Consider the following 14,062-nt stretch of genomic DNA (forward strand, 5'->3'; position numbering starts at 1 on the left):
ACCCAAAGCACACCCTGGCATGGATGAAGAGCTTCTCTGGTTTAAAGGTAATTTATTAACTCAGCTCCTGAGTTACTAAAACCCTTTCAGCACGTGTCAGAGCAGCCCACTTCACACAGCAGTCCCTGAGGGTAGCACTGAGCCCTCTGCATGGGAAAGGTCTGTTCCTGGAGGATCCAGCTCCCTTAATGTAGCAGGGAGCAGCCAGCACTCCAGGGAGGGACACAGATCCCTGGGAAGTCGATGCCAAAGGAAGACAGGGTGGAGCTTAGTGCTTTTATAGAGATTATTTGGGAAGAGAAGAACCCAAGCGAAATGGCTCTTCCCTAGGGAACCTGGGACCTTTGTTTCCCTCCAGACATGGTCAGGATGGCTGTGTGACTTGTAGGCCTGATGCTGGGTTCCCAGTATGCCTTGGAAACACAGTATTGTGCGGGAAAGGGAGGGGACTCACCCACCAGTACCTCCTGCAAGACACAGACAACAAAGCCAGCGCTTCGGACCATGCTGAGCGGAGGCATCTCCAGCTAACACCTCCCAGGGCCACTCCCATCTTTGTAAGAGCACAAGCTCTGCTTCAGACCTGACTCTTTTAGCCTCTGGTTCTCCTTCTTTCCTGTCTCTGCCAGCAGACTCACAAACCTCTCCCCACTGCAAACAGGCCTGGACCAAGTGATACAACCCACACCAGCCACAGGTTCTCCACCCCCTGCCCTGCCCCAGGGATCCCTTATTTTTCCACCAGGAAACCCAGGGCAGCAATTTGAAGACTGCCAGAAGAATGGCAGTCCTTTAACTCAAAGAAAAGAGCATTCCTACGTCACCTCCATCCCACTGCCACAGCCAGAGGGTGATGCTGACCTGATCCCTCTGCTGCAGACACCACTCCACCTCCCCCCACCCAAGATCATCTTCTGACCAAGACAATTTTGGCTAGACATTTTCCAAAAGCTTTGGGAAAGAAGTTGTAAGCTCCACTTAGGCAAAGCAAGTGTATCAGGCAGAGCTCAGAGGCTGAGGAGACATTCCCAAGGCACACAGTGGCAGCCTCAATCTCAGAGGGGCACCCCCCATCCCCATGGGGTCATGGCCAGGGTGGCCCAGGGAAGACAGGGGACACCTGCTCTGAGTTTGGCTTTTGGGAAGGCACACACCAAAATGTGTATGTGTGTATATATCTATCTATATATATATTTTATATATATATATATTTGTATTTATATATATATATATATAAAATGGCAGGGCTGCTGAGCAAGGCCAGGAGGGATAGAGAGAGCTGCAGAAATTGCTACCTGCAGCCACACGTCTCCACAACCATGTCCTCATACTGTTTGTAAACCACATTGTTCCCAGAGTCTATGTAGAGGATGCTGATGGGGCTGAGCTTGGAGGGCACGCAGCAGCTCGGGGGGGTGGACTCGGGGTCCATGGAGTTCATCAGGGTCTGGATGATGGCGTGGTTGGTGGGCTCCAGGTGGGAGCGCAGCGGGAAGTCGCAGACCCCCTCGCAGTGGTAGGCCTCGTAATCCAGGGGGGCGATTATCCAGTCATCCCAGCCCAGCTCCTTGAAGTTCACGTGCAGGGGCTTCCTGCTGCAGCGAGTCTTCGCCTTCTTCCCGTGGCCTCTGCCCCCGGAGCGGGCGGCAATGGTGGTCCTCCTCTTCCTCCGCCTGAGGTACGCCTCCTGGCCGGGATCGGGGGGCTCCAGGAAGGGCGGGCTGCCCAGGGCCTTGATCTTATCCCGGATCTCCTTGAAGAGGTTCTCCTTCCTCTGGGTGCGGGAGAAGGCCACGAGCAGGGCTCGCTCGTGGGGCTGCGGCCGGGGCTTGCCGAAGCCCAGCTGCCGGGGGGGCAGGAGCTGCCCCGACCGATCCGACACGATCCTCAGCAGGAAGCACAGCAGCTTTCCCGAGGGCGAGCTCTCCCTCTGATCTCGCAAGGCCTTCCAGACATCGAACACCTCCCATCTGGAGGAGCCCGCGTCCAGAATGTCCGCGGCCCTGGAGTCCAGCAGCCGGGGCTCCTCGCCGTCCCGGCCGGGGCAGGTGGCGAGGAGGAGGTGGTGGAAGGTGCCCTCGGGGGACAGCGCCAAGCTCCGGTTCTCGGGGAGGGAGCGCAGGATCCGCAGCTCTGCGCCCGTCACCTCCTCTGCCTCAGGCAGGCTGGAGATGTCAAAGAGGTATCGCTGCTCCGAGGCAGACGGGGAGGCATCTGGAAGAGATAACACAGAGGGAAAAAAAGGAAAAAAAAATTTAAATATCAGCAAGCCAAAGCCAAGTTCTCATTAGGGAGGTGCGAGGGACGCAGAGTAATGGGGGAGATCTCGCTGGGCAGCACGGCTTCCTGAGCATCCCAGCGGGACACAGGCTGTGTGTCCTGCATCACTCTGCACCACTCTGCCCGGGGGCACCAAAAACAAATGGGAAGGAGAAGGTACAGAGGGAGGGAGGAATCAATTCAAACAAGTGGCTTCTCATCAGCACTCTTCTCCACATCCTGAGGAGGCTTCTCTGCTTCCTCACAGGTGTTCCAATGAGCCCAGATGCACCACTGTTCTGTTTTGGCACGGAAGCCACACCTCAACCTGTGCAGCCTATTACCATTCCCGATCAGTTTGTCACCTGCTTCTTCTGCCCTAAGTGTCACACACATACACATGCTGTTAAAAATTCCACTTTCCCCTCGCAGATAGGCACAGGCACACTGGTCCGATAGAAACACCCACAGCGGCTGAAAGTGAGCCCAGCCTCAGTTTGGCACTATTTTTAGTGGATCCAAAGACCTGACACAGACTTGTGCAGTTTCTGGCACTGAATAAATATATTCAATGTGAATTAAAAAGAAACACCAAAGGAGGTGCAGCTGGGGCAAAGAGGTGAATTGAGTTCTGGGAGGATTGTTTTTTGTTTTCCCCCTCGTTTACGAGAAACCTGACCTGGGCATGCTGCAAACATCTCTGCTGTGCCCGGAGCGCCCCGACCCGCTGCCGGCAGAGCCCTGCCCGACACCCCCGCCCCGCACCCGCCCACCCCTGCCGGCAGCGCCGCTGGGTGCAGCCTGCACCGCCCGCCGCGGGGAAACTTCTTCTCCCTGTCATTTGCTGCTGCTGCTATTATTATCATTAACAGTGCTATTATTATTCATTATGGTTATTAAAATTACTATTTGAAAAGCAGATCTAAAATTCCTATGAGAAGCAGATAAGAGCAGATAAGGAGATCCCTTTGAAGAGTTCATCTGGTTTCATTTTGTGCTGAAACTTCCCAGGACCTGTGCTCAGTTTTCGCCCAGCTCTCACAAGCCGAGCACTGCCCACCCTCCCACCGGAGCATCCTCCTCCCGGTCCCGCCTCGCTCCCCCGACGTTTCCCCATCAGCTTCCAGTAAACCTCCTCCCGCAAAGGCTGCCGGCAGGATACGGCCCCTTCTGGGTGTGGGAATGGGGCTGGGGGGGGCTCTCCCACCAGCGACAGGGACGGGGTGCGGCTGGCGCTGCTTTTCAGTTTGCCTTTTCATTTTATTCGATCGGGAATGTATTATTTTTTTTCCCCCAGCCGAGCGAACTTGGCCGGCAGGGCGCGAAGTACATATATACATGTATATATTATAACAAATGTTAAAAGTATATCATTAGGTACGTATATGCATTTGATTGTTATTATTATTAGATTCGGGGGTACGAAGAGGGCAAAAGAGGGCGAAGAGGGGGAAGAGGACCGCGATACCGAGCTCAGCCGGCGGCGTTAGCGGGAGTCACTCCGGAGCGCCGCAGCCGCCCGGGGCCGAGCACCCCCCGGGACACCGTGGCTGCGCTCCCTCCCTGGCCCTGCCCGGCCCGTCGCGGGTGCCCTGAGGCGTTTTTCGGGCTGCAAAGGCTCTGGCAGGACGGGGGATGAGGCGCAGAGAAGCTGCTCCCAAAGTGCGCCGCACCGCATCAGGTGGCGGGAGGTCCCAAGAGCCCCGGACCGCCGCTCATCCCGCCCTGGCCGGCTGCACCTCGCATCCCGTCCCGAACCGCATCCTCAGCACCAAGGGCCATCCTTGATACCGACTGCGTGTGCAACCCCATCGCCACCCCAGCCCCCGGCTCTGCGCCACGCTCATCTCCGCCGGCAAACCCCTTCACCGGTGCCAGGCACAAACCTTTTGCTGTCCCCATCGTCAACCCTCCTAACCGTATGCTCACGCACAACCCCACTGGCAGCCCTGTCCTCGCTCCCACTGCCACGCTCAGATTCGCGCACGGCTTCATTCCCGTTAAACAAACGGGATGCTCAGCCCCTATCCCGTGAAGCTCCATCCCCCGCAACTACTCCGTGCGGAAACCAACGCACAATCCTATCCCGGGCACAGCCCCGTGCTCGGACCAACACGCGAGCATCCTCTCCGTGTGCCATCACGTCCCCAGTCTCACGCTCAGAGTGATGCACAAGCCCGTGTATCCATTCCCACATGCACACAGGAGCCCGATCCCCACACCTATGCACCGTCTCCATCCCCAAGCCGCATCCTCATCCCCAAGCCCATTCCGAAGCCCAAGCATCGACTTCTCTCCCGCCCGACGGCGGAGTCCCGGCGGGGCGGCCGCACCGCGCTCGCCCGCCCGGCCGCGGCTCCCCCGCACTCACCGCTGCGCGCCCGCTCCGCGAAGCCCGTCACGGTGTCGGCGCGGCGGCCGGGGGCACGGCGGGCGGCCAGGCGCTGGTACAGGGCCACCATGTAATGATGCGGCACCACCGTGCCGTTGCGGAGAGCCCCGTCCCTCCGCGGCGGGGAGGAGAAGGGGGAGGCGGCGGCGGCGGAGGAGGAGGAGGAGGCGGAGGAAGGCGCGGCTGCCGAGGGTCGCTGGGGAGCGGCCGCTGACGGGCCGCGCACGGCGGCGGCCTCCAGCCCGCGGCGAAGGCGGCAGGAGCCCAGCAGGCAGAGGCAGAGGGCGGCGGCGGCGGCGCGGAGGCGCATGGCGGCGGCCCGGGGCTCGGCGCGGAGCTGCTGCCGCCGCCGCTCCCCGCCCGCTTTTGAACATCGTCTTCGCCCGCCGCCGCCGCCGCCGCCACCGCCGCGGCCGCGGCCGCCCGCCGCCCGGGGGCGCCCCCTGCCGGCCGCTCGCCCCTCCCCGCCCGAGCGCCGCCCGCGCCCGCCCCGCCCGCCCCGGCAGGTGAGAGACCCCCCCGAACCCCCCTCGGACTCCGCCCTGGCAGGTGAGAGACCCCCCCGAAACCCCCTCGGACTCCGCCCCGGCAGGTGAGAGACACCCCCGAACCCCCCTCGGGCTCCGCCCCGCCTGTCCCGGCAGGTGAGATACCCCCGTATCCCCTCTGGACCTCGCCCCGCCTCCTCCTCCAGGTGAGGAACCCCCGCATCCTCCATCGGATCCCGTCCCCCGGCAGGTGAGAGATCCCTCAAGGCTACGGACCCGCACCCGGTGAGGGCACCCGCACCCCTCATTTGGCGGGGGGAGCCGCGTCCCACAGCCCCGTGCCAAGGCGTCACCCCAGCCTGGCTGTGGGGCGGAATGGGGTTGTGTTTGACTTTGGAAGGCGACCCCAGTTCGGATGGCGGGAGGTTGGGGGGCACCACCACCTCTGTTTGTAGGGGTCCTATTTGGGAGCGGGGACTGACCGGTAGACCACCGAAGACTGGACGGGGAAATTTCTCCCCGTATTGGGGCGGGTCACTCACCACCCCGTATTGGGACGGGGGTCCCGGTCCTACACTGGAGATGGGGCTGTCCCGGCTCGGTTTCGAATGGAGGAACCGCCACCCCATGTTTCGGGCAGACCCCTTTTCCCCGACACTGGCCCGCGGGGGTGATGCCGGCGGCGGGGCCGGGCCGGGAGCGGCCGGGGGAGCCGGAGCGACCCGCTGTGGGGCTGCCCCGGGGCCCCGGGCTCGCCCCGCACCGCTCCGAGATGCCCCGGGCTGCCCCGAGTCTCCATCGGCCCCGGTAATTCCGCCTCGGGAGTCCGACACCGGAGCAAAACAAAGACCCAGCCGGGCTGCGGGCTGATGTTTTCCCTCGCGCGGAGGGTTTCCTTGGTAAAATTCAGATGTTTCCTTGGGTCTCGATTAAAATAACAAAGTGGGGTATTTACTAGGATGTTATTTCAAGTCTCTTAAGTCCCTGGTTATGTCTGTTGCGATTTCTCTGCAAATACAAAAACAAGCACTGCGATGATTTATTTGAAGGAATGTAGGTGTTTCGCCAAAACAAACACAGCTTTTTTTTTTTCTTCTCCCCCCCGAAACAATCGCTTCTCACGAGCATTTGTCACTGCAGCCTCTTGGATTTCTTTCTGCTATAATTTTACAGGTGTCCTGTCACAGCATTGTGAGCAGGTTTCTAATGCCAACCAGCGGCTTTGCTCGGTATGTACACACACAATGTGCAGAGACATGGACGGCACTCCCAGGACACCTGCCAAAAAAACCCCATCCCAACAAATTCCCGTCCCATGCACCGTTGGATGGCCAGGCCTGAAGCCATTTGCACACCTTGCACAGCACTTTTAGAGTTGGCACAGCCTTTGCACAGGGCTTGTACAGCCTGCCCATGGGGTTGGCATGGCTTGCACGGCATTTGCACGCTCTGTGTTCACACACCTTGCACACACTGCTCCCCAGCAGTTAGTGACCCCCGGGAGCCAACTCAGCTGGGGCAGGAGGCAGGGGAAGGGCTCACAGAGGAAGGCTTCAACTGTTATTCTTCTGCCAGTCCCTTAATAAATCCAGTCTGATGCTGTTCAGATACTAAAGGTCATTTTTAAAAACCATCCGACAAGACCTCCCAGCCCTGAGGCCTTACTCCCCCCTGGCCGGGGTGCTGAGACTCCACTCGGGAGCCCTCCCAGAACCAGAACGTGGCAGCAGGGCTCAGTGCTCAGGGCATCTGTTCACAAAGATGGGAATGCTGAAAAGCACTGTCTGGTCCTGTCCCACTTTATCCCACCTCAAAGAGCAGCCCCAGGCTCCAGACTGTGCTGCTGATGCTCCCACTGCAGCACATGGCAGCATTCAGTGCTGCCCAAGGAAGGGAATCAAAAGGGTCAGCAAAAGGATGGAAGGATGGTGGGTGGGAAGGACTGTTGAATGGGCAGACAAGTCTATCCATAAACCTCCAGGCTTCTTGCAATGGTTTCTGGACCATCCGCCTGGAACCATTTCACACAGTCAGTTTCATGGGAAACAGTGAAAGGTACAAAAATGGTGAGTGTGGGCCCCAGTCCCACAACCTTTCAGCCTCAAGCCCCCAAGCCTGTACAACTTCCTGCAGGTTGGGGTGCATGTAACTGCCACACATGTGGAACCCCAACCTTCACCAAATTCCCTGGGATGGGAACTCACTGTCGCTGCATTTTTTATCTGTATGTTTCAAAAATTAAAGTTACATTGATGCAACAGACAGCTGTGCCTCCTGTTTGTTTTTCCCCCACAACTTTTTTTGCCCACAGACCAGTCCTTTTCTCAGCCCTCAGTGTGGGCACCAGGGCCAAATCCCTGCCTGCTGCGAGCTGGCAGAGCTGAGCAACGGGTTCCTGTGCATCAATTTGCACCACACCATCCTTGTCCCTGTGTGCAGCTGTCCCCATGACAGAGCCTTGTGCTGCTGGGTGACAAGAGGCAGATCCCTGTGCTCATTGTCTGTATGGAGACCCAGAAACAGGCACACAGATGTCCACCCAACCCCAGTGATATGGACACACATCTGTGAGCACCAGAAGGCTCATGAACAAACACACACACACACAGAGGTACCCCAACCCAAGCAGCAAATCCTGCCCAGCTGAGCTGGAGGGTAGACATGAAATCCCACAACGCATCCTCCCAACCACACAGCGTCTATCGAGATGCACAGGCACTGACTTTCCCATCTGTTCTCCATTGCAGGCTCATTTAAACCCTTTTGGGCTTTCTTGAATTTCCATCAGCCCAGCCCAGCCCAGCTGCAGGACCTTCCCAAGCCTCCAGAGCCCTGCACAGCAGCACAGCAGCTCCTGCCCCCAGTCCTTCCCTGCGCTGGGGATGGGCTCCCTCCTCTCCCACTGCAAAACTTTTGTGCATAATTTCACTCTGGCAAAAAGCCACCTTCTACCAGCCCCCTTCCAAACCCAAATTAGCACGCTGCTGCAGCAGCAGAAATTGGAGAGGAAAGGCTGCAGTTTTATTTTACAACTCAATTAGCAAGTTTATACAGAAAAAAACACCCACATAACTGAGGGAGATTTTATGTCCGTTCAGCTTCACCAGTAAATAGACTGGTTCCTCCTGAGGGCACTCCCCACTGCTGTGGGCACAGCGATGTGCTCCTGCCCGTGGGGCCCCTCAACCAACGTGCTGATCCTGGCTCCAGCCCTGCTCACTTGCTCCATCTCTCTTTGCTCTTACACTTAAAAGTCCTCTGGGTATCTCTATCATGGGCTGAAAACACAGTTTTGAAACTGTCCTGACACCCTGTTCACAGAGTATTGAATCGGAAGTGTGTCAAAGCCTAAGATGAAGATAAAGGGCCACATTTGCCTCTATTTTTTCCCTAAGAACCAGTCCCAAGTAACATGAAGCCAATGGCTGTATGCTCAGGAGGGATCCTGACTCCTGAGACAGCTTGCACCATGTCCTACTACAGTCTCTCCCTTCCTTGACCAATAGACCCTTCTGGTCAGGTTTCTGGAAAAAAAGGGACAATCTTTTCACTAAGCCACTTTTCTTACTGGGAACATTTTTTGCATGGTGTTTGCTTCAGAGTCAGGAAGGAATCATTCCTGCCTGGCTGACACTTGGGCTTGTCCCCTCTGTTGCCGCTCTGAGCTCCCCTTCCCAAGCTCCCTATATTTGTGCCCAGCATTGCCCTTGTCCTTCTGCAATGTCCATGGCAGCTGGGGACCTTTGTGTCATCTCCATGCTCAGGGGTTGAGTCCTGGTCATGGTGAATCACCCTGCCATGGCTGCCTCCTCTTGTTCAGCTGTGGGCAAGGTCCCAGCCTGGCAGAAGGGCTGCCCTACTGATGCTCTTCAGCACAGTAGGGAAATCCTCAAGGAATAACCACATGCCTCATGTCTCAGCTACATTCCCAGAGCTCTGCACCTCCACCTCACCTCCCCTGCCACCAGTCCTTTCTGATGGAATAAAATTAGCTGCAGTGACAAACCCCCTTCACGTCTCAAAACTGGAGGTGTTTGCAGCTGCTTCTGTTAGCTGAGCCAGTGGGGCTCCACCAGATTTTCAAGTCTTGAGCAAGTTCAGTGATCAGACTATTGATGCCAGTGGCTATTTGGAAGAGTGTGTTTTCATGCAGTGACCACACAAGAAGCCTCTTGGGACTTCACTTAACAAATGTCTTCTAGCGAGATGGCTACAAGCGACGGCAGGGCCAGCTCTGCAAGTAGCTAAGCAACAGCATCGTTTTCTTTCCAAATCTTCCAGCAACTCCTTCCAAAACTTACTGAAACTGAGGCCAAGCTGAATTCTTTCTGATTGTCTGCTCAGGGATAGCCAGGGAAGATAAGACAAATCAAGGTACAAACTCCATGCATGAAACATCAGATGGATTCAAGGACCCTGTAGGCTGCTTTGCTTCAGGCCCAGAGACCTGACGTCAGCTCAGTCTGGCTGTCCAAAGCTGTGCTTGTCTCACATCACTTTCTATTTGAGCAATTTGAGCACTGTGCTCTAGCTAGGGGACAGGAAATGCTTTGTGGAGAGTTCAATCCTTCTGGAAACAAAAAAGCTTCTTGAAAAAGGCTTTCCAATATCCCCTCAGGGAAAATTGTCCTATTCAGCATCTGGTCGACAGGGTCTGGCATAAGCCACCTGAAAATAGTGAGTCAAAACACAACTGAGCACTCTGTCAATTAAAAAAAAAAAAAAGAAAAGCTGACTCTGCTTTTTGAAAAGTGCAGAGTCAGCAAGTAATTTGTCAATGCACCAATCACAGCTGCTGGGTCGTGGTGATGGCTCAGCCCAAGTGTCCTCACGGTGATAGTCTAGGCTAGCATCTGGTTGGAAGGGGTGGGATTCACTTCCCTTCACTTTGGGTTCCTCTTCAGTCTAACTAACCACCTTCTTCCCATTACTAATTCCTGGAGGGAGAGCAGTACCTCCAGAAAGCAGTTCCTACAGCATGAACACAGAGCCCAGCTGAGACAGCTGTCACAGAGGTCAGGAAAGCTGTCAGCTGTCTCCTCCCCACCCCTGGATGAACATGTGAGATGCTACAAGGGGAAGCACTGTCCTACAGCTCTCCTCAAGCTTTGCTCCATGATTCCTTATTCTTATGTATTAAATCCTTTGATCTCCACTCAGTCTTTTTTTCTTCTCATCAGTTTCCCATATCACATCCTCCCCAGCTTCTTGTCCTCCAGCTCCCAGTCCCTTTGTCAAGGCTCCTCAGATTTGGGGGCATCAGGGAGGAGAAGGGGAGACCTGGCTGGGAGAGTATTTGCCAGCAGATGCCCAAGGGAACACCGGAAAAGGAACAGAGTACCTCACCCTGATCTCTCCAGTTCCCAGCTCCTCCTGGGAGACTCCTTCTCTGCCCTCTTCCCATGCCTTCCAGCCAGGGCTGCTCGTGACTGCTGCATCAGGCTCACTTCTCTGCCACTTGAGACAGAATTTCTCCATACAAAACCCAAGTTCTTTGCTTCCATTGCAATGCAGTCTTACCAGCAACTCCAGCTATGGGTCATAACTCCAATAATAACTCCAGTTATCTCACTCATAACTTTTTGGATGCAGCTGTTCACCACTATGAACATGGAAGGAAGGTGTCTGGTGGTTGTTTTCCCCCTTTAAGTTATCTTCCTACCCTTTAGTATTGTTACCTTTTTTCTCTCATTCACTTCAGTGCTCTAATACCATGCTTTTATTTTCTGCCACAGACCCGAAAAATTGAACTAAATTCTGGCAAATTTTGCTTCCTGGACAGTTACTCTGGGGACACCAACAAGCCCTGGGGGTTAGCTGAGGTGTGCAGATAGCCAGAGATGACCTGCCCCTCAGCCCCAGCCCAGCACTCCTCTGTGCCTGCTGCTGTGCTGGGCTGTGAGGAGGAGGAGGAATGGAGGAAGGTGGGTGTGTGGGTGGGGGAAAAGATGTGGTGCAGAGTCGTGTTTGATTGCAGCTTTGCATGGTCTGCATCACTGCCATCAAAGATTGTCCCTGACCTCCCTGCCAGGGCAGCATGCCCTTCCACGACACACATGGGAGGCTTGGCCCCACAGGAGAGATGAGTCTCCTCTGAGAGGTCCCACAGACACCAGCACACACCATGGGGCAAACTGAGCAGTTCACAAACTAATCCTTACCACTGATACCTCCTGGTCTCCTACCCAGCTCTGCATTTGAACCCCACAATTTCTGCTTTCCTTTTCCATCTCGCCTTTTCCAACTTTTTTTTTTCTAAACAAAAATTCATGCTGTGGGTCTCTTTCTCCTCCAGCCGCTGAGCAGCATGAGAAGCTCGGAAAAGAACCATCCCACGGACCCGTCACCCCGTGCCAGCTCAGCAGAGGGGCCGGTGGCCGCGGTGGGACCGAGCATCCTCTGGAAGCATGCGAGCCCTGGGAAGGCTCTCCCAGGGCAGGAGCACCATCTCCTGGAGAAGGGATTTATAGCACTGCGGCTCCGTGCAAGGTGTTTTCCGAGGCGCGGATGGAATGTGGAAGGCACTAGCAGTACGGAAGGCACCCACTCCGGTTTCTCTCCGCCTAGGCTGTGAAATACTCATAAAGCAACCCAGTACAAGTGTGTCCTGTGTAAAAAGGAGGGAGATGGAAAACTGGCTGCAAATGGGAACACATTTTGTGGGCACACCCCTTTTTCTCTGAGCTGTGCATTAGACAGACTTGAGTGTGAGTTGCAGGACCAGGTGTTAAAGTTTTTACTTATGGGTGTGTCAGGTGAAGTTCCATTTCATTTCACATTTGAGACTCTGTCTCAAAGAATCATCGAGTTAATACAAAGAGCAAATCACATCTTGCTTAAGGAAGGGTCCTTGGCAAAGTTTTGAGGTGTAACTTAGAATAAGCTTTCTGCCTATGTATCTTTCCATTGGATGCAATGTATTGCATCCGGCAGCCCCTGCAGATTTATTTAGTTCTCCCACAAAGTTAAAGGCACGCCTCTGGACAGGGACAGCTGCATGGATGGAGCCACTGACACACATCAGTGTGGAATGCCAAGTGCCTGAGTAGGCATGACCTTGGCTTCCCAACACTTCATAGTGGTGTGTGTTCACAACTGCCTATCTCAGCTCTTTGCAGACAAGCTGGTGTAGGCTGACATGTATTTGGGCACAGACCTGTTATTTATAGCAGGACACAAAGATGACCCCAGGGGTGGAGCACCTCTCCTAGGGAGACGGGCTGAGAGAGCTGGGGCTGTTCAGGCTGGAGAAGAGAAGGCTCTGGGGAGACCTCACTGCAGCCTTACAGTACTTAAAGGGGGCTTACAGAAAATAAACAGAGCCATTTTTAAACATGTAGACAGAGACAGGAAAAGGGGGAATAGTTTTAAACTACAAGAGGAGAGATTTACATTGGATGATAAGAAGAAATTCTTTACTGTGAGGCAACAGCCACAGGTTGCCCAGAGAAGCTGTGGATGTTCTAGCCCTGGAAGTGTACAAGGTCAGGTTGGATGGGGCCCTGAGCAACCTGACCTGGTGGAAAGTGTCCCTGCCCATGGCAGTAGGAGAGGCAGAACAAGATAATATTTAAGGTTCCTTCTAACTCAGGTCTTTTTATGATTCTATGATTTATATTTAATGCAGGCAACACACTTGCTTTGCCTTGCCCACTTGTCTGTCCTTACCCACCAGAACACTTATGCACAGGTTCAGGCACCCGAGACAATACCAGATTCTTTAATGTGAATATATGGTGCTACCTGAGACATCCAGACCTCCAGCTGCTGCCTCAGAAAAGAGGGGGACCTTCTAACCTTCTGCCTCATTGACCAGCATGATGTCTATAGACATTTTCTAACCTAAATGATTCTGTGAGTCTACAGGATTGTCCTGAGTATCCTGCAGAGAAACCCCAGGTACTTATTTTAGCACCTGAGCATGTGACCTTATGAGAAAATAATCAGAATTTAGTAGGAAAAAAATAAAATAAAATGGACTTTCTGATACTGAAGAAATCCTTGAAGAGCACAGCACTGTGTGTAGGTCACTTCAGCAGTGTACAGGGAGCTCTGCTTATTTCTGTGGTTCACACATTGATCCCACTAGGTTAGTAAGTCAAAATATGCCATTTTGGGCTCCTTCATCTGCGTCCAGAAGAAAAGTGCAGCTCAAAATACTTAATATGACTGAGTCCTGTATGAAATGAAATGAAATGAAATGAAATGAAATGAAATGAAATGAAATGAAATGAAATGGCTGTTGGGAGGGCATTTGCTGATTTGCTAACCAGCACTTCACACGTGGAACAAGGAGGTGTTAAATTCTGCCTCTGTCCTTTCTGTAGGGCCTCACCCTGCATGCAGATTCCGTCTTGGCTGACAGTTTTTATAAGAGTCAAAGGCACAAGGACAGATAAAGGTTGTCCTGGGCCTTGATGAACTACCACTGTGGAAACTGCAGGTGAACCCAGATATGAATCTTCTCTGCAGCTTTTTCCTCTGAATCTTCTCCACAGTTTTTTCCTCTGTACAGTACTGGCTTGTGGATACAATGGTTATAAGAGAGGTTGTGAATATAAAGACTCATGAGCTCTTCAGGCAGATATAATTGTGCAAGAAGAGGTAGCCCCTTGGGCCACATCTATACATGCACATGAAATGTTTGTAGGAACGCTCATTAGTACCCAGGTCACAGGCTGTGGATCAGCCATGTCCACATGGATAAAGGCCCCTCATCTCCAAGACTGATGGTCATGTACAAGCTGTCAGCTGAGAAAGGTCCCCAGCCTCTGTTAACAATTGAACTGCCTCAGGAACTCTTCATCAGGGTCTGAGTGCAAAAACACAACAGAAACCCTCATAACTCTGTGACAATGCTCAGCTGGCTCCCTGGCACTATTTAATTTTCTTGGGTAAATGAAATGCTTGGAGAAAAGCTGGG

General features: G+C 54.2%; 1 protein-coding gene across 1 annotated transcript; it reads right to left on the reverse strand.

Moving 5' to 3' along the window:
* Positions 1 to 1,291: 1,291 nt before the first annotated feature.
* GDF7 (growth differentiation factor 7) lies at positions 1,292 to 4,961 on the reverse strand (the record flags this gene model as incomplete). The annotated part of the gene is made up of 2 exons (XM_084201754.1): positions 1,292 to 2,214; positions 4,631 to 4,961. 2 exons carry the CDS (start codon positions 4,959 to 4,961, stop codon positions 1,292 to 1,294), a joined length of 1,254 nt encoding a protein of 417 aa, XP_084057880.1.
* Between the last annotated feature and the right edge of the window lie 9,101 nt (positions 4,962 to 14,062).

Source organism: Fringilla coelebs, assembly GCF_963513975.1.
Source record: "Fringilla coelebs genome assembly, chromosome: 3".
Lineage (NCBI taxonomy): Eukaryota > Metazoa > Chordata > Aves > Passeriformes > Fringillidae > Fringilla > Fringilla coelebs.